The sequence below is a fragment of the Bombina bombina genome, chromosome 3 (assembly GCF_027579735.1).
Source record: "Bombina bombina isolate aBomBom1 chromosome 3, aBomBom1.pri, whole genome shotgun sequence".
Taxonomy (NCBI): Eukaryota; Metazoa; Chordata; class Amphibia; order Anura; family Bombinatoridae; genus Bombina; species Bombina bombina.
This window is the reverse complement of record NC_069501.1, coordinates 789,756,603-789,783,027: the sequence shown is the minus strand read 5'-3', so window position 1 is coordinate 789,783,027 and position 26,425 is coordinate 789,756,603. Positions and strand designations below refer to the sequence as shown.

The window sequence follows — 26,425 nt, the reverse complement described above, 5'->3', positions numbered from 1 at the left end:
ATTTTGTCATATTGACTCAGAAAGGTTTTATAAATTAGGGTAATAAATAATAATATAAAAGGGTTTGAATGTGCAAGAAGAAAAAACTAAATAATTATGAGGATCACTTTAAGACTGACATATACGTAACAAATTAGAATAGCCAATCAAAATGAAGAGAGGGAGGTTTAAAAATGAAGCCAATGCATCAATCTGAATCTTGAGAAAGCCCTGAAGGGGGTGAAATGTGTGGATTTGTATTACGATGCTTGGCAGTGAATCGCTATCTGGTAAAAGTTAACATCGGAGAATAGGACACAGCTGAAAGGAAAAGGAAGGTCTGATCTCCGCGTACATTGTACTGAAGTGCAGAGTTTTCAGAGACTGCATCCAGCAGAGCTGTGAAAGATTGAAAAAAAGTACTTGCGCAAGTATATAACAAAGAAGCCTAGATTGAGTGACGTTATACAACCGGCCACAGAGAGAGCTAAGGCTCTGAGAAAACACCAGATATATTCAGAGGTAAGATCCACCTAAATGAACATTTCTGGAGGTCTTCAGACTTTAAGATGAGACTATCGCAACCTCGCATAACCTCACATAAACAATAAGGTTTTCTAAGGTGCTTGTTACGAACAAGTAATATATCAAAAAGACAAACGCACAAATATAAAGTCTTCAAGGCGCTTGTTATAAACAAGTTGTATATTTAAGAGACAAATGCAAAGAGATCCAATTATTAATGGACCGTTAAATACAAACACACTCAAAGTCACGGATTTGAAGAAAACTTAACTGAAGTACATTGATTCTAAAAAGGATTACAATAAGGATTGAACGTATTATTTGTTAACATACAAACTTTTCACCATTTTATATATATTTACACTTTTTTCACGCTATTTTTCACTTTTTTTCTCCAACTTATTTTTTATGCGCTTTTTTCAATCTATGCGCTCATTTTTAAGCATTATATTATCTGAGTCAATTTGTTAGCCACAATTTTTAACTCTTAAAATTTGATAGTAAACCATATGTGGCAACATTGTGTACCTAAGTAATACATAGTAGTAATTGTGCAAAAAAAAAAACGGACTGCAACAGCACTACACAAATGTTACGGGGATATCTGTATCTGGTTACTTTTATTTGCAACCTTTTATTGGTTGGAGTGCTTATGCATAAATAAACTTTAGAAAAATTACAGTAAAAAAAAAAAGGATTTGACTACAAACAGGATGCATCTAAATAGCACTTCCTTTTCCCCTGATAAATTCTTAAGGCATCATATTTACATGGAGTGATCATTTAGATGATATGACTAAAATATAACTTTTATTCAAAAAATGTTAAAATAAAATATGTAGAATTAAAAACACAAATAGAATGAGGACATGTGAAAATGCTAACACACTTGGTTAAATGTGAATTGGGGTTGTTATAGCTCTAAAATTAAGTACTTGCAGAATTATGTGCAAAGGAGATTCTAATCCTGGTTACTAAATGAATATATTAGAAATAGAAGTCAACTTTATAGGTATTGCTAATACTTTGCTAGTCTCTATTCATATTATATAAAACTATTCCTTGTACATTCTTATAGGATTCACAAACATACTATGTGATAATTCAGTAAACATATGCTTTAATAATTTGCAAGTTAACGAACAGCAAATTATTATGAATTATACAGTTGTGATATGCTTAATATTAGTGAAATCTAATCTTTTAGGGTTGTTTTTTTTAGAGCGTATTGTCTCTTTAATTGGAACAATTTTAACACCAGTGAGATAATTTACTGGAGATTAGAAGATTGTAAAATATCGCCAGTCTAGCTGTTATTATGTTTATGGGAAATTGTTTAGATTGTAACGATCTCAATGATGATTATATCATGTCAATACATTTGTTTGTAAATGTTGAGATCATGTAATTAGGATTTAAATATATACTTTCAAACTTTCACAGAATTCTGTTAATTTACAAGAAGAGCACTATTAATTGTTTGTGTATTAAATTCTAACAAGACTTGCTTTCTCATTCATAGCTACCCCTTTATAAATAATGGTAGTGATGTTTAGATTAATTGTGTCATTTTTAATAAGATTTCTTATAGTATAATTAATATTATTACTGGGGTCATAATAAAATAATGTTTCCACTTATATAACCTTATGATTTAAGAATACTTCATATCATTCTTTGACACTACTATATCCAGAATATATACTGTTTCGTAGTCATGCAATGAGTGTTAGTCATTTATTTGAAGTTAATATCAGTGATTAGTAGTGCCCAATCTGTATATCAAGTCTAAAAAAGTCTGATGATCTAATGTCGCTATATAGCGATTATGTTTGTGATGTTAATGTCTTTAATGCAGACTGTGCATATACTTTAGTTGATTTCATGCGTTAGAACTGGCCCACAGATCTGTATTAATTTAATGTGCTTTGCATAGAGATTCTAACTATTGCAAGAGGATGTTTAGATTATAGACCAGTTTATATGACAGATCGAGTAATACTTTACAAATAAATAATATTTGGTAACAATTACTATTGCACTATTAATAGTGTTTATATCAGAACATTACAAAGGTTCTTAAACTGAATTGATATGTTACAAATAAATAACTATTAGGCTTATAGCAACTTGTTACTGAATATATTGCTACTCGCTGGTTTTGGGCGGTATAGAGGATTTAAATTTTCCCGCTATGTAACCACTGCGTTTAGACTGCTTTTACTTAAAGCTATCTGGCTTCAGACCTTTTTCAAATGTTTGATCGTTTTATCAACCATAACCCAGCCAAATGTTCACTATGTAATTTAGTGAAATTAACTTATTAGGAGTGTCACATCTATTTGCTAGTTAGGCGTTGGAAAAAGTCAACAACCCTTCCTTAACATGTTTCGCCGTTTGGTGTATCGGCTTTTTCAAAAGGTGACACACGCCGGCGTCTGCGGGGGTATATCACCTTTACTCCACCCCAAATTTCGTCTTTGGCCAATCCCTATCATTCTTGGTTTGATTGACATTTGGATACGTCTGCACTTGAGAGTTAAATTGGAGATCTGACAATGTTTGATGTGTGTACATATCTAATCAGTTTCAGTATTCTTGTGTACTTTATTTAAAGATAGTTGGATTTTTGTATCTAGATAACACTATTTTTAAAGTAACAGTAAGGGCATGGCAAAAATTTTGCACCACTCTCAACATTAATTATAAGGTATCTAAATATCTTACGTTTTTGGGACATATAGATTTCAAACCTGGTTTTAACTATGGAATATTTCATGTCTGGAGAAGGGCAGGCCTGGAATACATAGTACAATTGTTAGACAAGAGGACCGGGATGATAAAATAATTTACACAAATCCAAGAAGAATTTGGTTTACCGAGACATCATTTCTATGGCTATCTTCAGGCAAGACAATTTTATAATCATTTAACGTATAATCGAGATAGTAATTGGGAGTTAGGAACAATTGGAGTGGGTATCCAAATCTATGGGGCTGGTTTCTTTTCAATTGCAACATGGTATAAAATGATTATGAAAAATTTAGGTAAATCACATTTAGAAAATCTAGAGAACAAATGGCAAAAGATCCTGCCAGAGATTTAAAAAATAGATATTAAACAGAGTATAGAATTAGTTGGATACAGAAACACGCGGTGGAAGGAAACACACAGTTACATTATAAATAATGCATATATTATGCCTAAATTATTGGCTAAATGGGACAAAACTCTCAAAGGAGATAGTTTTCATTGCCACGCCCCACAGGCAGATATCACACATTGTTTCTGATATTGCCCTAGGATACTACAGTACTGGAGAAAGGTGGCATATTGGTTAAATAGATTTCTAACACAGATTTTCTCCCCCACTCTTACGTCTATATTTTTGTTTGTTCTCCCAATACAATTCAAGAAAGAAGAATATTGGTTGATAACAACTATAATACAAGTAGCCCGGAATTTAATATTGCAATACTGGAAAGCACAAAAATACCCAAGCATAGCAGAATTTAGACAGAAGGTGATATCTCAACTGATACAAGAACAATTGAATATAGAACCTGATAATGAGAAGCAGTTTAAAGTTTTTTTTGCTAAATGGAGGAAGATTATTAAGGTACAGACAGCTGAGTTTACAGAGGAAATAATGAAACCTTTCTATAAAGCAGGCTACATAACTAGGGAGGATTTGTAAAGATGGTGGCATAAAGTTCCTGTACAGGGGCTGATAGAAGGAATTTTGACAGGGTGTCATATATAAATAAGATATATGATCTAGCTTTTGTTTTGTTTTGTGTTGTTTCATTCTGTGGTTATTTTTATGTGTGTTTAAAATAATGTTTGAAAAGCTCCAATTCAAGTGACAAGAGTAAAATATATTAGATAGAAGAGGGTTTGTTTTCTCTTCTTCTCTTGGAAGGGTGGAGATATGGTTCTATGTGTAACCTTATAGTTAGATTATCTCAATAATATATTATTATTTGACACATACGACAAGTGATTTTGGTATGCTTTTATTTTATGCTCCATCCTGTTATTGTTTTGTGATATGTTGCTTGATTTGGTACATAAATAAAGATATAAAAAAAAAAAACCCACTATTTTTAAAGATATATCGTTCTTATCTCTGTGTATTGTGTGTTTGAGTTTATTATTGGTAACTACATACAAAAAGGGGGGTAAAAGATAGATTCTCCTTGGGTGCTTGCCAGTTATTAACATCTGCAGAAAAATCTTGTTCACTTTTTATATTAACATTATTACTGCAGAAGTTATACTCTCCCTGTCTTGAAATTCGGACCTCTTAGGGTCATTATATTTTAGATCTAAATCTTTTTGTATATTGCATATTAGGTTTCAATTGTTTCAATAAAACATTTTCTGAAACTTGCTTGAGAATTCTTTAGCATCAATTTTGGATTATGTCGAGATAACTGAATACATACTACTATACTTTGTGAGCAGGATCCAGGAGGATAGGATCTTGTAAATATTATTCTGAGGATAGATCTTCAGATTACAAACTTTAAGTAACAAATATTAGATGATTTGTTAATATTTAATTTGATAGGTCCCTTTGTATCCACTAAAGTGATATCTATAAAATGGCTTAACAATAAATAAATATAAAAGTCAAAATAAGTAGATTCATTGAAGGGAGTGTAAAAGTGTCTTGAAGTGTGTTGCAAATTGTGTTGATGTCCAGGAATTCATCAGAAAAATCGAATCCTGGGATTTAGTGTACATCAATTTTATATCTAGTAGATAGACAGAATAAGGTGATGTGAATACTGAAATTAAAGATGTGGAATTTTATTGAGGGTTTCTTTATTATTTATACATCATAATGAATTACAATATTAATAGTGCAATAGTAATTGTTACCAAATATTATTTATTTGTAAAGTATTACTCGATCTGTCATATAAACTGGTCTATAATCTAAACATCCTCTTGCAATAGTTAGAATCTCTATGCAAAGCACATTAAATTAATACAGATCTGTGGGCCAGTTCTAACGCATGAAATCAACTAAAGTATATGCACAGTCTGCATTAAAGACATTAACATCACAAACATAATCGCTATATAGCGACATTAGATCATCAGACTTTTTTAGACTTGATATACAGATTGGGCACTACTAATCACTGATATTAACTTCAAATAAATGACTAACACTCATTGCATGACTACGAAAGAGTATATATTCTGGATATAGTAGTGTCAAAGAATTATATGAAGTATTCTTAAATCATAAGGTTATATAAGTGGAAACATTATTTTATTATGACCCCAGTAATAATATTAATTATACTATAAGAAGACTTATTAAAAATAACACAATCAATCTAAACATCACTACCATTATTTACAAAGGGGTAGCTATGAATGAGAAAGCAAGTCATGTTAGAATTTAATACACAAACAATTAATAGTGCTCTTCTTGTAAATTAACAGAATTCTGTGAAAGTTTGAAAGTATATATTTAAATCCTAATTACATGATCTCAACATTTACAAACAAATGTATTGACATGATATAATCATCATTGAGATTGTTACAATCTAAACAATTTCCCATAAACATAATAACAGCTAGACCGGCGATATTTTACAATCTTCTAATCTCCAGTAAACCATCTCACTGGTGTTAAAATTGTTCCAATTAAAGAGACAATACGCTCTAAAAAAACAACCCTAAAATCCTAAAAGATTAGATTTCACTAATATTAAGCATATCACAACTGTATAATTCATAATAATTTGCTGTTCGTTAACTTGCAAATTATTAAAGCATATGTTTACTGAATTATCACATAGTATTTTTGTGAATCCTATAAGAATGTACAAAGAATAGTTTTATATAATATGAATAGAGACTAGCCAAGTATTAGCAATACCTATAAACTTGACTTCTATTTCTAATATATTCATTTAGTAACCAGGATTAGAATCTCCTTTGCACATAATTCTGCAAGTACTTAATTTTAGAGCTATGACAACCCCAATTCACATTTAACCAAGTGTGTTAGCATTTTCACATGTCCTCATTCTATTTGTGTTTTTAATTCTACATATTTTATTTTAACATTTTTTGAATAAAAGTTATATTTTAGTCATATCATCTAAATGATCACTCCATGTAAATATGATGCCTTAAGAATTTATCAGGGGAAAAAGAAGTGCTATTTAGAATGCATCCTGTTTGTAGTCAAATCCTTTTTTTTACTGTAATTTTTCTATAGTAGTAATTGTATTGAATTATACAAAATAACTAATTTTCTGGATGTACAAATAATTTGTTTTAGCTTAAATATTTTGGTCTAGATGAAACTGTATAGGGACTCTTTATGACAATAAATTTATTTTAAAGGTGCATGTATTCTCCTCTAACAGCTATATCAGTTAAGGTATATAAGGATTAACTCTGTTCATATGTTCTAATTATCGACAGGATAAACACCTGTTCCTTTTAATTTCTATATGTTGGTTTAAGAATATCTTTAAAAGTTACTTATTTCCTGTAATGAAATAGAGGATAGCGAAATTTCTTTTTTCGGAGTGTGAACCTAAACGCTTTAAACGCCCTCTAAAACCGTAATTGTATATATATCTTCCTATAACAGACACATTACTTTCCATATAACCCTACAAATAACTTCCTCACACTGGGCTATTGCTGCAAAATAATATACATATATTTTTCTTTCTTTATTCCAATCTAAATAAGGACAATAATCTACATCTACACATCTGTTTTCTACAGGGTCAAGGAAGCAAAAACATTTTTTTTATCACAATAATTGTTTCTAGTAGTGGTGAGGGCACATTTCCACTAAGCCAAGGGTTCATTTCCAACTGAATTGTACAACCAAACTACATCACACAGATACTTGTGGAGTTTTTGTTTAAATTTGCATTTTTAAATAACCATCGCAAACACTTTCTCTCAATGTTTTTCTCTGCATAATACAAGTAATATTAACCTTACAATAATTGTTGTTATTAGGAAATAGGTTTGCCAATGGTTTACTCACACTTGTTGCATTATCCTGACATAGTAACATAGCATGCTTTTGTTAATCACTGATTTATTAAGATGATTATTTTTGCTATTGCTGTTTGCATGTTGCTTTATTATTGTTTCACTGTTAATAAACTGTATTTAAATGTATGACTAACATTATCCTATGTTAATTACACTTTGGGGGCACGTATAAAAAGAGTATAGGAATATTTTTATTTAGAGAGTGTTAGTATAAGTGTTTATTCTATTTTATTAAAGATACAAATATAATTCACCTAGATTACAAGTTTTGCACTAAACATGGTGCGAAAATAATGCCAAAAAAATTGCGTTATTGCACTCACCATAGCGCTGCCATTACGAGTTACTGATAAGCCTCCTTGTGCTGTGCATTATGGTGCGTTAAGCTCCATATCGCACAAAAGCCAAGGGCTGATTTGACATGCTCGTGCACGCTTTCCCCTTAGACATCAATGGGGAGAGAGTGTTAAAAAAAAAAAACACCTGCAATCGTGGAATGGAGATCGCCGTAACAAAACCCCATTGATGTCTATGGGGAAAAGAAAATTACGTTTAAATCTAACACCCTAACATAAACCCCTAATTCGCCGCACCCGACATCGCCAACACTAAATAAAAAAATTAATAACCCCTAATTCTCCGCACCCGACATCGCCAACACTAAATAAAAGTTAATAACCCCTAATCCGCCGCTCCCTGACATCGCCGACACTAATAAAAGTTATTAACCCCTAATCCACCGCTCCCCAACATCGCCGACACTAAATATAATTACTAACCCCTATTCCGCCGCTCCCTGACATCGCCGACAATAATAAAAGTTATTAACCCCTTATTCGCTGCCCCTGACATCGCCAACACCTAAATAAACCTATTAACCCCTAAACTGCTGGCCCCCACATCGCAAAACACTATAATAAAATATTAACCCCTAAACCTCCAGCCTCTCACATTATAACTACTAAACTAAACCTATTAACCCCTAAACCGTCACCCCCCACATCGCAAAACACTAAATTAAACTATTAACCCCTAAACCTAACACCCCCCTAACTATTGGCCGATTTGATTCTTTAAATTCAAATCAGCCAATAGGAGGAACATTTTGAAACGGGTACCTTGCATTCAACTTCAGTGTACGGCGGTAGTTTTTTAAATTTTATTAGAATAGTTATGTTAGGTTAATTTATAGTTTAAACTTAGTTGTTTTTTTTATTTCACAGGTAAATTTTTTATTTATTTTAAGACATTTATATTGTAATTTTAATGTAAAGTTATGGGATTGTTAGGTTTAGGGATTAATAGTTTAATGTAGTGTTTTGCGATATTGGGGGCTGGCGGTTTAGGGGTTAATAGGTTTATTTAGTTGCAGAAATGTGGGGGCCGGAGGTTTAGGGGTTAATAGGTTTATTTAGTTGCGGTGATGTGGGGGGCCTGAGGTTTAGGGGATAATAGGTTTATTTAGTGTCGGGGAGCGGCAGTTTAGGGGTTAATATATTTAAATAGTGTTGGTGATGTGGGTCGGTGGGAGATTAGGGGTTAATAACTATTTAATAGTCGCGATATGGGTGGGCGGCAGATTAGGGGTTAATAGGTGTAATATAGTATTTGCAATGCAGGAGGATGGCGGTTTAGGGGTTAATAGGTAGTTTATTGGTGTTAGTGTACTTTGTAACAGTCTAGTTATGAGTTTTGTGAAACATTTTTGTTACTGCTCTCAGATGGCGTTATGGATCGTGTCGGTATAGGCTGTAACGCAAGCATTTTAGCCAGACCGCACAACCTGTAATATGGGAGCTATGAAAATCCCACACTCAAACGTCATTTTATTGAGTGCGGAATGGACGTTGCATTACAGGCTAAAAATCGATTGTTCTCCACTAGCCCTATATGTATAACAAAAATATAGTTGCCATAAAGTAAGACATCTGCATGCTCCGGAGCCTTCTTAGGAATGCTGTTTAAAGATGACTTTCAACAAAGTATACCAAGGCAAAAAAGTAAGTTACATAAAGTAAATTGGATTTATTTATTTTTTAAATTGCACTTTTTTCTGAATAATGATAATTTAATTCTGACTTCTATGTCCCATTAAATATGCCATGATGATAAGTCCAACAATAAAGTGTACTAACCTATTTGGCTTTTTAACCCCTTATTACCCTAGCTGCTATACCACAATAATAGCCTAAATGAAACTTAACTGTGCTCTAGTTACAAAAATGTCTTTTAGTGTATTTGTGGCTTCAGCAGAGGGTAGGGAAATTCTCAGCAATACAAAGGTAAAAGAAAATCTAAGAGCAGGAGGCCCAGCTAAATAAGGTACACTTGACTGGAAGGTACACATCACTTCTGTCTCTTTAACCCCTTGTTTAGTGGATAGGACACCAATGCAACCCTCTCTGGCAACTAATGGGTTATACACACATATGAAACAAGCACATCTAGCAAGATTACAGTGTACTACACTTACCAAATGAGCACATTGTAGAGACATTGAACGGTGGGAAGCAGACTGATAGAAAGGCATTTGGGCCCTATTTTATTATTGTCTATCTTGTCATCCTCTAAGCAAATAATGCTTTTCCAACCAGAAGCTCAGGAGGGGTGCTGAAGGCAATGGTCAACTCAATTATCATATAGAATGTAGAATTCCTTACATTAGACAAATCAACTGCATAGTGGATGATATTGCATGTAATGGATTATTATGTATGATACTGATGCAAAATTGGCAAGCAGCCTCTCCACAATCATTTTTACAATGTTATTTCTTACCTGCATTAGACCAAATCCATTCCCATTGTCACCCCATCCATTGTGATGATAACCACCACCACGGGTCTCACGAGAAGTTATTCCACCAAGCAGAGCTGGATCCACTCTATACCTTCTAGCAACCGTTAGAATTTTTGATTTATAACGATTCAGGTTTCGGAGATCATTGTCTGCCATATGTTGAGATGCTTTCACACCTTTAAAAATAAAGACGCATAATGAAAAAAATAAAGTAACACTATATAGAAACCAACTGCACCAACAAGCAAGAGAGCATTTTAGGAGTAAGAATGAGGGATACAAATAACATTGGTGAAATATGTATTTTTATTCTATGGTGCTGATTTTCAACCCCCCATATGGGCCCCAATGCCTCTGTTTATGCGTGGGCCTTCAGGCTTGCTGGAAACAGTTTTAAGACCGTTGCTCCTTAACTCGTCCACTACTTCTGAGGGGGCGGACAACAATCCGCCTGATCGCATACGATCGGGTTGATAGACACCCCCTGCTAGTGGCCTGTGCAGGGGCCGGCATTGCACAAGCATTTCTAGTGAAATGCCTGTGCAATAATAAATGCCGAAAGCGTATGCAGAGGACATAATCCGCACATTGATAATACGGCCCCATTGTATCTGTTGAGTACTGTCAGTGGCATTATGCAGCACATCACAAACAGCACTCATGAGCATGCATGAGAGGCAAATACATATAACCAACATTGCATCATCAAAAAATGATCACAACTTAACCACAACATTTTTGCGCATAATACTATTCTGCAAAATATGTTTGAATTTAAAATTCAGATCTAACGTCTATACTACTTTAAGCTTTTTAGGCCCTTATATTTTCATGTTATTATTGCGCCATGTTATAATATACATTGTTGCAAACACTGTTGACATATAGGCACGTGCATGCTCCAAAGTCTACCTATGCTCTACAACAGTGTTTTTCAACCTTTTTGCAGCAAGTACCCCTGTAGGCATACACATGTTTTCTATGTACCCCAACTGTAGCACAAATGTCGATATTTTACATGAGCAAAAATGGAAATCGTGTATTAATTCATTTCAATCTTGTATCATATATCTTAATTGATGTATTCCAGAATTTAATATTTTACAATATTAAAACACAGATATACAGTCCATTGATATTAATACACAAAAAACTGTAGAATCCTGACACACAGTGAAGACTGGAATCGGGTAAAAAGTTCAGAATTTTATTGCATCCTTTAAAAACATAGAAGGCATTTGCTAGGCACCATAAAAGCAAACATAGAAAAATGGCTACAGTGAAAGAGCCTCAACTCTCCGCATCAGACGCGTTTCATGCCGCTAGGGCACTTGATTACTGATAGGGATAGAGGATTGAGGCAAGTATTTATATGCACATAATTAATTAATTGTTAAATAGATTTTCTGTTGGTAGCCATTAACCCTCACGTTGCCTAACTCACATTAAGAATCATCTGTTACAATGTGTTCATTTTTGAGAATGGAATTACCAATAACATGTTCCAAAACTAAACCCAAACTAAATAGTGTATCATCACAGTACAGTATATATCTACATGATAGTTGGGAACAAATTGTAAGCACATTATTAATACCGTAGAACCGACATGGAAATTAGCATGTGTATACATATATACATATAGGGAATTTTAACCCTTATTGATTTGTTAAGGAAACCATGGTGCAAGAAGAGCCCTAATCACATTGAAGGGTAAAAAGGTTAGCATAGGTAATATTACATAAGGTGAGCATAATTATTTTATGAAAAGATTAACATCCATTTTAGAGTTTAAGCCAGAAGGGACTCTAGTGTTTAAATGGAAAATCCAAAATACTTCCCTTTCATTCATTTTGGAAATTCTGTCACCTCCCCTAGGACTAAGAGGAATTAAGTCAATGCCCTGAACTTTTAGTAGAGAACTGTCAGAATCATGTTCATGATGAAAATGTCTTGCAATTGGTATTGTGGACTCGGGGTCTTCTATAGTCCTAATATGTTCAAGGAACCTATCCTTCAGGGGTCTTTTTGTTGTTCCTGTGTACTGTTTATTACAGCCAAGACAGGTTAATAGATAGACTACATGTAATGGTATTGCAGTTTATGAAGTATCTGATGTCATATTCCTTCTGTGACACTTGTGATTTAAAAATGTGTCCTGGTATAATATGTGAGCATGTTTTACACCTAGAGGCTCCACATTTGAAGCACCCTTTTCTTCTCGCAAGCCAATTGGTATTCATCTGTTTAGGAAGCATGGAAGGGGAAAGTATGTTCCTTAGAGTTTTGGACATTCTAGCCACAAAATTACAGCCATCTTTAAAGGGACAGTATACACTCATTTTCATATAACTGCATGTAAGAGACACTACTATAAAGAATAAGATGCACAGATACTGATATAAAAATCCAGTAAAAAACTGTTTAAAAACTTACTTAGAAGCCCACTGCAAGTGGCAAATAAGACACTCCCCCCTCCCCCTTCTTTTGCATATGAAAAGACCCTTTACACAAACAGGAGCAAGCTGGAGAAGGTAGCTGACAGTATTCACATAAAACTTTGGGGCTTGGTTAGGAGTCTGAAAATCAGAGTAATGTTATTTAAATATAAGCAAAACTATACATTTATTTTAAAAAAAAAACTTTACGGGCTATATAAATAGATTATCTACAAAACATTTATGCAAAGAAAAAATTAGTGTATAATGGCCCTTTAATGATTTTGGATAAAATTGGATCATTATCCAAAATGGGTAAATGTTGCCTAACAATTTTACACACTTGGTTATACTCAGAACTGTATGTAGTGATAAATAACGTTTTTTTAGAGAACTCAAGTTTGCCTTTTTCATTATTCTGATCAGATTTTTTATATTGCAAATGTTTTGATCTTGGAATGATGTACACTTCTAGTTTAGTTTTATTTAATAATTCCATACTATAGCCTCTCGTTGCCAATCTGTTAATAGTTTCTAAGGCACATATTTCATATGTTTCAGGATTGGAACAATTTTGTTTGGCTCTTATTAGTTGGATTTTTGGGTATGGATTTGCGTAGGTGAATGGGATGGCAAGACCTATAATTCAATATTGTGTTGCCAGTAGTGGGTTTACGATATAGCTCCAACTTAATGTTCATGTCTGTGAGATCAGGTCTAAGAGTGATATCTAAAAAGTTAAGCCTACCAAATTCTGAAGTAAATTTTAGGTCCAAATCATTGTGATTGTCATATTCACAATAACTGGATAGACTAAGCGCCAAGGAGATGTGCACCTATGGCTCTGAACAAAGGCTACCTAGCTAGCCGGGGCTTGAATAAATTAGAAATGGAGGTGTGTGTGCAGAGCGCCTAAATAGAAGGCTAGGTGTCTGAGTAATCTAAAAAGTGAGATAAAATGTATAAACCAAATAAACCTTGTCCTGAATGTTGGTAAACGGCAAGTTATGAATAAAACTTGAATACATCAATATATCAAATATATTAAAATCATGGATCCATGATGAAATTAAAAACAATAAAATACAGATATGTCAATAATGTTAGCAAGCAGACTTATCAAGCAACGGTTGTAAAATATCCTGTTGGTAAAACTTGTAATAAAGTCAATCCTATAGGTGACCTTGTGATTATAGGTGTGGGGATTTTTAAATGTTTGAATGAAATCCCAACAATAAAAAAGGCAAATGTAGTGGATAATGTCTTTATGGTGCTTTTATGTCGAGGTATATGTGAGGTTAATAAATATATATTTTAATCATATATTTCAAGATTAATAAATCTGTATCTTTGATCAGATATTTCACTGATCAGTAGAAAATAACTCATTGCATTCAGAAGAACTGACTTCAAACAGGTTTAATTCTCCCTCACTTTTTAAATTATACAGGAAACTCTTAAGGATTACTTTAAAAGAGTCATTCCTAGCTAAAGTGTGAACATGAGGCCCATACCAAATTTGCTATAATCAACTTACAGTTTGAGACAGGATGAGTAATAAAAGACAAATTAAGAGGATAGATTGTCAGATAGGTGACACCACACAAAATGGATGGAGACGAGATGTCTGAAACACCCTCTTGGAAGTGGTCAAAATCATAGGGAAACAGCTTTTATGCACATAGGTGTTCGTTATCCCTAAACATCAAATACACGTCTGCACTGCTAGCTAAACAGAAAATATGCTATATTAAGACTTTTACAACTACTCGTGGATTGACCCCATGTGGGGCAGTGAAGGCCTTGGGAAACAAAAGACAAATGCTATGGTGTGAATCTAAAGTTACTGAAAGGGCAGTGAAGACATTAAGATAACAGAGAAAATACATGACTTACATGTTTCCAACAACTGTATTTAGATTTCAAATAAAATATACTAGGAAAATAAATACAAGACATGCATATTTTGAAAGCATGAATATCTTAGACTCTGTGTATTTAAGAACATGAATAGATTTGTATGGACCTGAAGAGAAGTGATTATTAACATTTATTTTTATTTCATATCTACATAGACAGGATTCATGTATTCAGAAAGAAATACACAGAAATGTAACATGTTATATTTGAATGCATGCCCCAGAATGTATTGGGAAATTGTCTAATTCTCTATTATTACATGGGTATTTGCTAAGCTTGGGAGGTAACTGTTTTGATCAGTCAAAAATGTTTAATAACCTCTGGATTGTTTATATTTTTCAGACATATAATCTCAGATCAGCATGAAGAAGGTTCATACATCCTGGGCTTATTAGAAACATAAAATATGGCATATTCTTGTTGGAATACAGTACAATACTGAATTAAATACATTTTACAAAGGGAACAATGCATAATCTGCTGCATTTTATATCATCTCAGATCTACATAGAAATGAATGTGCATATATATATATATATATATATATATATATATATATATATATATATATATATATGTTTTGAAAACATAAAAGATCTTACTTAGCCTCTGTGTTTTTAAGAATATAAATAAATACTTGTGGACCTGGAAAGAAATAATTAATGACACTTATTACTTTATTTCAGATGGAATGCCTGCGTGAGATGAAATAAGTCATATCATATGAATGTGCAATAAATGTTTATAAAGTTTTAAATACATCTTTTAAAATATAGTGAGATGAAGATATGGAAGTTACTTTGATGTGATATGACTATGAAATATAAATTTTCTGTTAGGCTAAATGAAATATAAATTATTTAAATATAATGTTAGATGTATTTGATGTTTCATATCAAAATGATCAGAAAATTAATTAAGATATAACTTATCCAAAACAAATATTGTGAATAGTTGTTGCAGTAAATTATGATAAATGAATAACCCTTTCATAGAAATACTGATTTAGGTTGTTCAAATGTTTAAAAATGATATTGCTGTGTCTGTTTGTAATGCTGCCACCCGGTGTTGCCATGAGAGAACTACAGCCAGAAAGCCTTTTAGCTGTTGGGAATGAGATATTCCGGTTATCCAATGACAAGGGACAAGGCTCCGTGGGCGTTTCCGTAACAACAATGTATACTAAACCAATTATCCAATGACAAGGGACAAGCAAAAAGGGCGTGAACGAAACAGGTCATCTATGATTACATATAATGGGAGTAGTGAATGCACAAGGGACAGTTGTCTGCAACTTGCTGAAACTAGTGATCTGATTTTGGTTGCGAGAGACCTGGGAAAATTTCACTAAGCAAGGAGCTCAAAACGTAACCTTGATTTGTGCAAAAACCTTCCTTCGAATGAGATGACCTAAAGACCGCTACGAATTGGTTCAAAATTGGTGAAGTATATATTGTTCTAATTTTAAAAAAAACTTGAAACAAAAAGGGAACTGGTGAGAGCATAGTCAACTTGTATTTAATAGATTTAGAGAACAGTCTGCATTTTTACTAGTATTCAGCCTGTGTATGATTAAACAAATTTTTGCTACTAAATTGTTTCATCTATGCAAATATATAATAATAATTCAGAAGTGTACATTGTATTTTAAATTGGTAGTCACATATATATATATATTATCCTATTACTTAAGAGCCCAGTTTAAAATTGTATTGCTTGGATGTTAAAAGATTTGTAAATAAGGTTGGTTTTAAAGATAAGCGTGTATGAACTTTGCATAGCATATTTAAATAGTTTTTAAGCGCATATAATATTATTTCATTTCCTTTTATTGCAAATATATTTCAATATGTTTATGGATATTAACTAAATAAAAGAATTCAGATATTTATATTAATTGTATGGTCTAGTAGGTGCATGTTGATTAAGGGTTTCTATTTTTAAGGAAAATTATTGCCATAAGCTGATATATTATTTGGATAGCACTACTAAGATTTTCATAAATATACTGACATAATAATTGGAGTCACTGCTGAGATTTATTAATATTCATCATATTTGATATAATATATTTGTGGTAAATAGAAATTATTATAAAAGAGAGAAAAATTTTCATATTTCGATATTAATATTTTGAAGATATAATTTTTGAAGAGTTGAAATGTTGATTTTCATATTTCAAGATTGATATTAATATCTTGAAATATTATTAAAGATTAATTTTTGAAAAATTAATAAAAATATAAATTTTTCATATTTAAAAATTAATCAAAAATATTAATTTTTCATATTTTCAAAGTTAATCAAAAATATTAATTTTTCATATTTCGAAATATTAATTCTTCATATTTCAAAATTAATACTATTTTAAATGTAATTTTTTTTCTCTCTTTTTATTGGCAAAAATTGTATTAGCGTTTTAATTTAACTGAATACTAAACCAATATAATAATGTCTGTAGCCAGAAGTGACTCATTTAATTCTATACATAGCGATGAAAATGGTCCCATTACCATACCTATTACTAAAGGTGTAATTATTTTTTCCACTGCTATTCACAAGCAGTGAGAATATAGGGAAATGGTTTTGGAGCTCAACTGCAGGACGCCAGAAGGAAGTAGATATGTATATATTAAAGAGTAGTATGTATCAGCTCCTTGCATATAAGCACTACTGACCACGTGCAATAATCAGCAAGGAAGTGAATTTTAGTCTTGTAGTAAACCTCAAGAAAATTAGAGGTGCAGGAACTGGACTCAAGTAAATAAGTTCACAGACAAAGTAGTAGTAATTCCAGCAGGAAAAAAAGTGTCTAGGTTATTTGTATCCTTGAAATAAACACTGTGACAATAATAAGATCGTTGTAGCATGATCAGCATATGTAACAAACAATTGCTAATGGTATACTCAAACTATACAGGAATCTCCTAGTAAAGGTATTGAAATAAACTATACAGTCTTACTTGATATCCGGATTCACCTAAGTAGACTCAGATCCTAGGCAAAGAGGTGAAGCAAAAGTCTCTCCTACAGCAGCCGTTGCAGAGTGGCTTATGCTGCAGCCTCAGAGCTGCAGGAACGCACAAGCTGTAGTGTGGAAGGAGTTCAGAGCGTGTCAGATGTATCACGCTGATGCTCAGTATGTTCCAGTTGTTACAGAAGCATTAGTTATTTTGTTGTGAAGAAACTTATTTCCCAGCAGCAATGCCTGAACCAGCCAAGCCAGCGCCTAAGAAGGGCTCCAAGAAAACTGTAACAAGTATCATTTCATAAAGGGTTAACTCTGTTCAGTTTTGAGAAAACTATTTTCTGAGGCAGGTTTCCTAGCATATTGTGTACTGTAATTAAGTTTGTGATAAGCATTCACTGCTAGGTGATAAGAAGGACTCAATTGTTTTCTTGTGTGTACTTGTTATCTGCGGTGGCCTGTCCAAGGGCTTTGTCTAAATGTGTGATGGGGGATTTTATGCTTCCCCCCCTGGGAGTTCCCTGTGTGCATGTAACCTAAATAAAAAGCAGGCTGGGCATCCCAGTCCTCAGTTCTTGGTTGTCCCTCAATCGCAGCGTTGACTCGTTTTTGTGGGCAGAAGGGTATCCTAGCTGTACTACAGCTAAGGGGGATTATTCTACATTTGCGAGACTCATATAGAATACTATGGAAAGCAGTTTCTCCCCTCTTCAGCAATAGGAATCCAGGCTACTAAGCGGTCCATCTCTCAGCGAGACTAAGGGTAACCGTAACATTTGGCGGCAGCGGTGGGATTTTTCCTGGATTTCCTAGGAGAGGTACAGAACGGATGGAGAGCGCTTACGAAAAATTGAAGCGTACAACCCTAAAGGATTTACTTGAAAGCAGAGGGGGGTACGCCAGCAACTGGCCGAGGAGAGAGCTGGTCGCAGAATTTACCGAACTGGATCAGAGCTTCACAATGGCGGAAACACCGACCACGATTAGTGACGAAAAAACCAGGATTGTTCGGGAGAGGCTCTCACTGTACGGGCCGAACCCCTCCATGGAATTGGTACAGCAGTTGATGGCGGAAGCGGACAAGGATATACGAGAGACTCGAGCCCACGAACTCAACCTAGCGAACGCACACCGCAATGCTGAAGCCCCGCAGGTAATCATCCCTGTCGAAAATGCTGGGAGGCCCAAGATACCCTATGCGGCATTTCGACCCTTCCTAGAGAGCGAGACAGGGATTGATGAATATTTGGCGGACTTCGAAAGGCAATGTGCCCTGCACCAGATTCCCAACAGGGAGTGGCCCACGATATTGTCTGGGAAACTATCCGGGCGAGCCCTGGAAGCCTTTCGTACTCTGGGTGCTGAGGAAGTGACACAGTATGAGCTAGTTAAGGAGACACTGTTGCGATGGTACGCAGTAACTCCGGACGCGTATCGCCGACAGTTTCGGGGCACGAAAAAGAAGCCTAACGATACCCATATGGAATGGGCGCACCGAATGCGGAGAGCGGCAAATCACTGGATGAGCGGAAGTAAAGCGGTGACTGGTGAGGAAATTTTACAATTGTTTCTCTTAGAACATTTTTATAATGGCATGGAACAGCAAGGGAAGGAATGGCTGCGAGACAGGCGACCTTCTACCTTAGAAGAAGCAGCCAAATTGGCCGATGAACATTATGACTCCCGTCTTCACGAACCCAGAGAGGTTTACCGTGCACCCCCTCGTGCTGAATTCCGAGCCCCGGTGCCCGCAGGGCCCGCCCGACACTCAGGACCACCCAATAACAGCTCTGAGCGTCCCAGACCGACTTGCCACCGATGCAAGCAACCAGGGCATTTCATGGCTAGCTGCCCCCTTAATACGCACCAGACACCCAGGAATTACAATTACCCCTCTGGGGCATATCGTCCGGCCCGGACCCTCTGTGTTAACCAAGAGGCCCCTATGGAGGAATATTTGGGGCCGCTTCACGAGGCGGACCCTGTATATGCTGCCTCAGATAACCGCCAGCACCATCGGCAGAAGGTATGGCTCGAGGGGCGATCTACCAAGGGATTGAGAGACACAGGGGCTACTATCACGCTGGTACAGAGTCATTTGGTGCCACAGCACAAGCGATCTGGACAGACTGTGGCCGTTAGAGTGGCGGGGGGGGATGTGTACAAAATTCCAACAGCTAAAGTGCATCTTGATTGGGGAGCGGGAAAGGGGGCTGTGAACGTGGGCATAATGGATAATTTACCTGCCGAAGTACTACTGGGCAATGATTTGGGCCCCATGACTTCTGCCTATGCTCCAGTATGCAACAACGAGGCGGACCCAGTGACTACACGGGCCCAAGCCCGGACGGAGCGAGAACTCTCACCAGTGCGGGAGACACAGGTAAGACCTACCCCGACCTTGCCTGACATGTTAGGCCCCATACCCTGGGACACCCCAGATGCTTTCGAGACAGAGTCTAAGACTGACCCGACCTTACAAAAGTACAGGGAACGAGCAGAGACCGGAGGGGGCGGGGCAGATAATGAAACATTCTTATGGGAAAAAGGGAAACTATACCGCTGGACAGAGAAAAGGGGACAGCGTAGGCGACAGCTGGTAGTGCCCCACAAATACCGTCAAGAAATCCTCAAGATAGGCCACGACATCCCCTTAGCAGGCCACCTAGCTGTAACCCGTACCCTACACCGCATTACTCACACGTTCTTTTGGCCAGGGGTACACGCTGACGTTAGAACTTACTGTAACACCTGCGATGTGTGTCAACGAGTAGGAAGGCGAGGCGATCACCCTAAAGCCCATCTAGTAAATATGCCCATTGTAGAGGAACCCTTCAGCCGGGTTGCTATTGACCTAGTGGGACCACTGGCTACCCCTAGTCCCTCCGGTAAGCGCTACATTCTTACCGTAGTGGACTACGCTACCAGGTACCCAGAGGCTGTCGCCCTATCCAACATACAAGCGGATACGGTAGCGAATGCACTAGTACAGGTGTTCTCCCGGGTAGGATTTCCAAAAGAAATCCTATCCGACCGAGGCACCCAATTTACGGCTGAATTGACCCAACAACTCTGGCAGGTTTGCAAAATTAAGTCCCTCCTGAGCTCCCCATACCACCCCCAGACGAACGGGCTGTGTGAGAGGTTCAATGGGACCCTCAAGCAAATGCTCAAGACGTTCACTCAGGAATACCGAGACTGGGAACGCTTCCTGCCGCACCTCCTTTTTGCTTATCGGGAGGTGCCCCAGGAAACGACAGGGTTCTCTCCCTTCGAGTTGCTCTACGGAAGAAAGGTACGGGGACCCCTAAACCTGATCCGGGAGCACTGGGAGGGAGAGATGGAGACTGACGGTGTCCCCATTGTGCCATACGTGCTGGAACTTAGGGACCGAATGGAGCAATTAGCCAAATCCGTGCGGGCTAATCTCCAGTCGGCCCAGAGAAGACAGAAAGTATGGTACGATCGGGGGGCCCGAAAGAGAATCTTTACCATAGGACAAAAGGTGTTAGTACTTAAGCCGGTGAAGACAGACAAATTGCAGGTGTCCTGGCAGGGCCCCTACCAGATCGTAGAAAAAAGGGGAGACACCACTTATGTGATAGCTAGCTGCCACGACAACAATCTTAGAAAGACATTCCATGTAAACATGCTCAAGGAATATTTTGAGCGACCAGAGAACGTGATGGCCGTATGTTGTTCCCCTCAGGAAGGCCCCGACAGTCTACCCATTCCAGACCTATTAGAAAAGAGTCTCCCCACAGGTATAGTGGCTCAGGTTCAGATAGGAGACCGACTTAGCCCCACTGAAAGGGAGCAGCTCAACCAACTCCTACAGTCCAAACACCTCACCTTCTCCCCGAAGCCAGGGTACACTACTTTAACCACCCACCAGGTAGATACTCCGGGACAAGCTCCCTTGCGCCAGGCTCCGTACCGAATCCCCGAAGCAGTTAGGATAGGAATGAAGAAGGAGATCGATGAGATGCTCCAACTCAGGGTAATTGAGCCCTCCGATAGTCCCTGGGCCTCCCCAGTTGTCTTGGTGCCCAAGAAAGATGGGACCACCCGGTTCTGCGTAGACTATCGGAGGCTCAATGAAAAGACCATGACGGACGCTTACCCTATGCCCAGGGTAGACGAGCTACTCGATCGTATAGCCAGGGGAAATTACCTGACCACTATTGACCTCTGCAAAGGTTACTGGCAGATTCCCCTGGCCCCGGAGGCTATCCCCAAGTCGGCATTCGTCACCCCATTCGGCTTATATCAGTTTAGGGTAATGCCGTTTGGGATGAAGAATGCCCCAGCTACATTCCAGCGCTTGGTGGATAGGCTCCTGGATGGCTTCCAGAGTTTTGCTTGCGCCTACCTGGACGACATAGCGATCCACAGTGAGTCATGGGAGGACCACTTAGCTCACATACGAATGGTTCTGGATCAGATCCGGGCTGCTGGCCTGACTCTGAAGCCAGAAAAATGCCACTTTGGGATGGCCGAGGTACAGTACCTGGGTCACCGGGTGGGGTGTGGAAAGCAGCGACCAGAGCCGGCCAAGATAGAAGCTGTCGCCAATTGGCCCACCCCCATCACTAAGACTCAGGTCCTAGCCTTCCTGGGCACGGCAGGGTACTATAGACGGTTCGTACCAGACTACAGCACACTTGCCAAACCCCTGACTGACTTGACCAAGAAGAACTTACCTCGACAGGTCCTGTGGTCTCCCCACTGTGAAACGGCTTTCCAGGCTCTCAAAAATGCTCTAATTAACGCTCCTGTCTTGGCGGCTCCAGCCCTTAACAAACGTTTTATCGTCCATACAGATGCTTCCATGTTCGGGCTGGGAGCCGTCCTCAGCCAAGTAGGCGAAGATGGAGGGGAGCATCCAGTTGCCTACATCAGCCGGAAGCTCCTGCCCCGCGAAGTCAGCTATGCAGCGGTCGAAAAGGAGTGTTTGGCTTTGGTGTGGGCATTAAAGAAATTGACTCCCTATTTATATGGGCAGGAGTTCACTCTGGTCACCGACCATAACCCGTTGGTGTGGCTGAACCGGGTCTCTGGAGATAATGGCAGGCTATTACGTTGGAGTTTATCGTTGCAACCCTTCAATTTCACCATTACTTACAGACCTGGGAAACAGAATGGCAACGCCGACGGGTTGTCCAGACAAACCGACCTCAGCCCCGCATAACCAGCGGTCTGGACAGCCTTAGTCTGCCCCGAAAAGGGGTCAGACCGTGTCTGCCAGAGTGTTCCACAGAAAGGGAGCACTGTTACAGAAGCATTAGTTATTTTGTTGTGAAGAAACTTATTTCCCAGCAGCAATGCCTGAACCAGCCAAGCCAGCGCCTAAGAAGGGCTCCAAGAAAACTGTAACAAGTATCATTTCATAAAGGGTTAACTCTGTTCAGTTTTGAGAAAACTATTTTCTGAGGCAGGTTTCCTAGCATATTGTGTACTGTAATTAAGTTTGTGATAAGCATTCACTGCTAGGTGATAAGAAGGACTCAATTGTTTTCTTGTGTGTACTTGTTATCTGCGGTGGCCTGTCCAAGGGCTTTGTCTAAATGTGTGATGGGGGATTTTATGCTTCCCCCCCTGGGAGTTCCCTGTGTGCATGTAACCTAAATAAAAAGCAGGCTGGGCATCCCAGTCCTCAGTTCTTGGTTGTCCCTCAATCGCAGCGTTGACTCGTTTTTGTGGGCAGAAGGGTATCCTAGCTGTACTACAGCTAAGGGGGATTATTCTACATTTGCGAGACTCATATAGAATACTATGGAAAGCAGTTTCTCCCCTCTTCAGCAATAGGAATCCAGGCTACTAAGCGGTCCATCTCTCAGCGAGACTAAGGGTAACCGTAACACCAGTGTTTGACTGCTGGCAAGATGTTTTCAGTGTTGCGCTGCGCAGCGTGGAGGAACGAAGCTTGTTTTGCTCAGCTCTGCAGAGCGGAGGAATTACGGAGAGGTGAGATAAGAGACTACCGCGGCTGGCAAGTGGAATCAGGTAGTTGAAACCAGCCTCTGAAAAGAACACTATCCCAAGAAGTGTTTAGGCAGTCCTGTATTAAAGATAGGAAGGGGAGATTAGATATTAGCTGTTATTAGACTTAGATATGGTATCCTTGTAATCCAAATAGGGTAGGCTCAGAGAACAGTAGCTTGCAGGCTACAATAACAAAATACTAAGCGCTGAGTGCTGTGAGGCCAGGTGTTTTATTAGTTAGGTAGGTTGAGGTAGTTGAGAGCTGCTGGGTCCTAAAAGGTATGGACTCTGACATCACCCCCACCTCAAGCGAGCTGTCCCACAGCTCGAGGTGCAGGACGGTATGGATGTCTCCGATGGAACAGAGACACTAGATGGGGAGCATTCAAATTGGAAGCTGGTTCCCAGGTGTCATCCTCAGGTGGATAATCTTTCCATCGTATCAGGTATTCCAACACTGTACCCCAAAATCTGGAATCCAATACTGAATGAACTTCATAAGAATCAGTCTCCGCCAGAGGTAGAGTAGGTGGTAAAATCAGGTCAGTGTCTCGAGTGGGACTGTATGGCTTGAGCAAAGAGACATGAAAAGTCGGGTGGACTTTCATAGAAGGTGGTAAATCCAAGGTCACAGCATTTTCGTTTATGATTCGACTGATAGGGAAAGGTCAAATAAAACGGGAAGCCAACTTCTTGGACGGCACTTGTAGACATAAATTTTTTGTTGAAAGCCAAACCTTGTCGCCTATGGCATACTTCGGGGGTGTTCGTCTTCGGAGGTCGTAATAATGTTTTTGGCTTCCTTGTGCCTTCTTGATATTCTGGGTAATATTAGAAAATGCTGTAATAAGGTTTCGGCTATAATCTTCCAGTTGTGGAGATGTGGAAGAGGTTTCAGAATTAATGTTAAAGGTGGGATGATAACCATAGGAGGCATAGAAGGGAGACAGTTTAGTAGATGAATTCTTTAAGTTGTTGTAGGCATATTCTGCCATGGGCAAGTAGTCCACCCAATCTTCTTGTTGTTGGTTACAATAACATCCGAGGTATTCCTCAAGCCATTGATTCAATCGCTCAGTTTGGCCATTAGTCTGTGGATGGAATGAGGTAGTATAGCTGTGGTTAATCTTCATCAAAGAGCATAGTTTAGTCCAAAACCTCGACGTAAATTGGGTGCCCCTGTTCGTGATTATCCTAGAAGGAGTTCCATGAAGTCTTACGATATGTAGTAGGAATAGGTTAGCAGTCTCAGCAGAGGTAGGCAACTTAAGATACGGGATGAAATGTCCCATTTTGGTAAACATATCGTTTACGACTAAAATAGTCGTTTGTCTCTTAGAGGGTGGTAACTCGACAATAAAGTCCATGGAGACTTGCTCCCAAGGTCTTTGGGGAATAGGAAGAGGCATTAAAAGTCTGTAGGGTTTGTTTCTTTCTGATTTAGAAGAAGCACATATCAAACAAGAAGTTACATAGTCATAAACTGACTTCTTCAATTTTGGCCACCAGTAAGTCCTTTGGACTAGATCTGTTGTGCGATTCACACCAGGATGTCCTGACAAAGGTAGATCATGATGGTGTCATATAAGCATAGTTCTTAGACTGGGAGACACATATATCCTATCATTATGATAGTACACTCCAGATTTTTGTGAGAGTAAGACTAAAGGTAATACCTTGTAGTTTTTTGTAGGATGCTAATAACTCTTCCTTAAAACAAGAAGACAGGGCGATAAAGCGATCTTCAGGTATGATTGAAGTTGAGTTGAACTCTAAGGTTGGTTTGGTGTGTAATCTGGATAGAGCATCTGCTTTTCCGTTTTTGATTGCAGGACGGTATAAAATGTGAAAGTCGAATCTGGCAAAAAATAAGCACCAACGGACCTGTCTGGCAGAAAGTTTTTTTTTTATTGCAGATATTGGAGATTTTTGTGATCGGTGTAGATGGTGATGGGGAATTTTGCTCCTTCCAAAAGGTGTCTCCAGTTTTCTAAAGCTCTGCGTATAGCTAACAGTTCTTTGTCCCCTATCGAGTAGTTCATTTCTGCTGGACTCATGATCTTGGAAAAAAAAGAAACAGGATGTAAAGGTTCGGAGAGTGATTGTCTTTGCGATAAAACTGCTCCAGTAGCGTAGTCTGAGGAATCGACCTCTAAGATGAATTGCAGATTGATATCTGGGAAGTGGAGTATAGGTGCAGTTGAGAAACTGTTTTTTAGAAAATTGAAGGCTGAACTTGCTTCTTTAGCTCCGAGAAAAAGGGATAGATTTACTAGTAAGCTGAGTGAGAGGTCTAGCAATCTTTGAGAACCCTTTAATGAACTTACGGTAGTAGTTCGAGAACCCAAGAAACCTCTGCAGTTCTTTTTTATCCTTGGGTTGTGGCCAATCTAGAAGTGTTTCAACTTTCTTGTGTTGCATACTGATACCCACTGGTGATATTTCATAACCGAGGAAAGAGATCTGTGAGCAATGGAATTGACACTTCTCCAACTTAGCGTATAGTTTATGTACACGAAGTCGGGACAATACCCATCGAACATGTTTTTTATGTTCTGCAAGAGATTTTGAATAAATAAGGATGTCATCCAGATACACCACAACGCAAAGGTCCAACAAATCTCGGAAAACATCATTGATAAAATGTTGGAAGGTTGCCGGGGCATTGCAAAGGCCGAATGGCATCACAAGATATTCGAATAATCCATATCTCGTACGGAATGCTGTGAGCCATTCGTCACCTTTGTGGATACGGACT

At 37.8% G+C, this 26,425-nt stretch overlaps 1 protein-coding gene across 1 annotated transcript in view; it reads right to left on the bottom strand.

Annotated features, from left to right (window-relative positions):
* LOC128654040 (lysozyme g) overlaps positions 1-26,425 on the bottom strand; it is a 111,142-nt gene that overhangs the window by 14,022 nt on the left and 70,695 nt on the right. Inside the window, exon 2 of the mRNA XM_053707690.1 lies at positions 10,336-10,532. Within this exon, the coding sequence (XP_053563665.1) occupies positions 10,336-10,532 (197 nt within the window). The remainder of the gene's footprint in view (positions 1-10,335; positions 10,533-26,425) is intronic.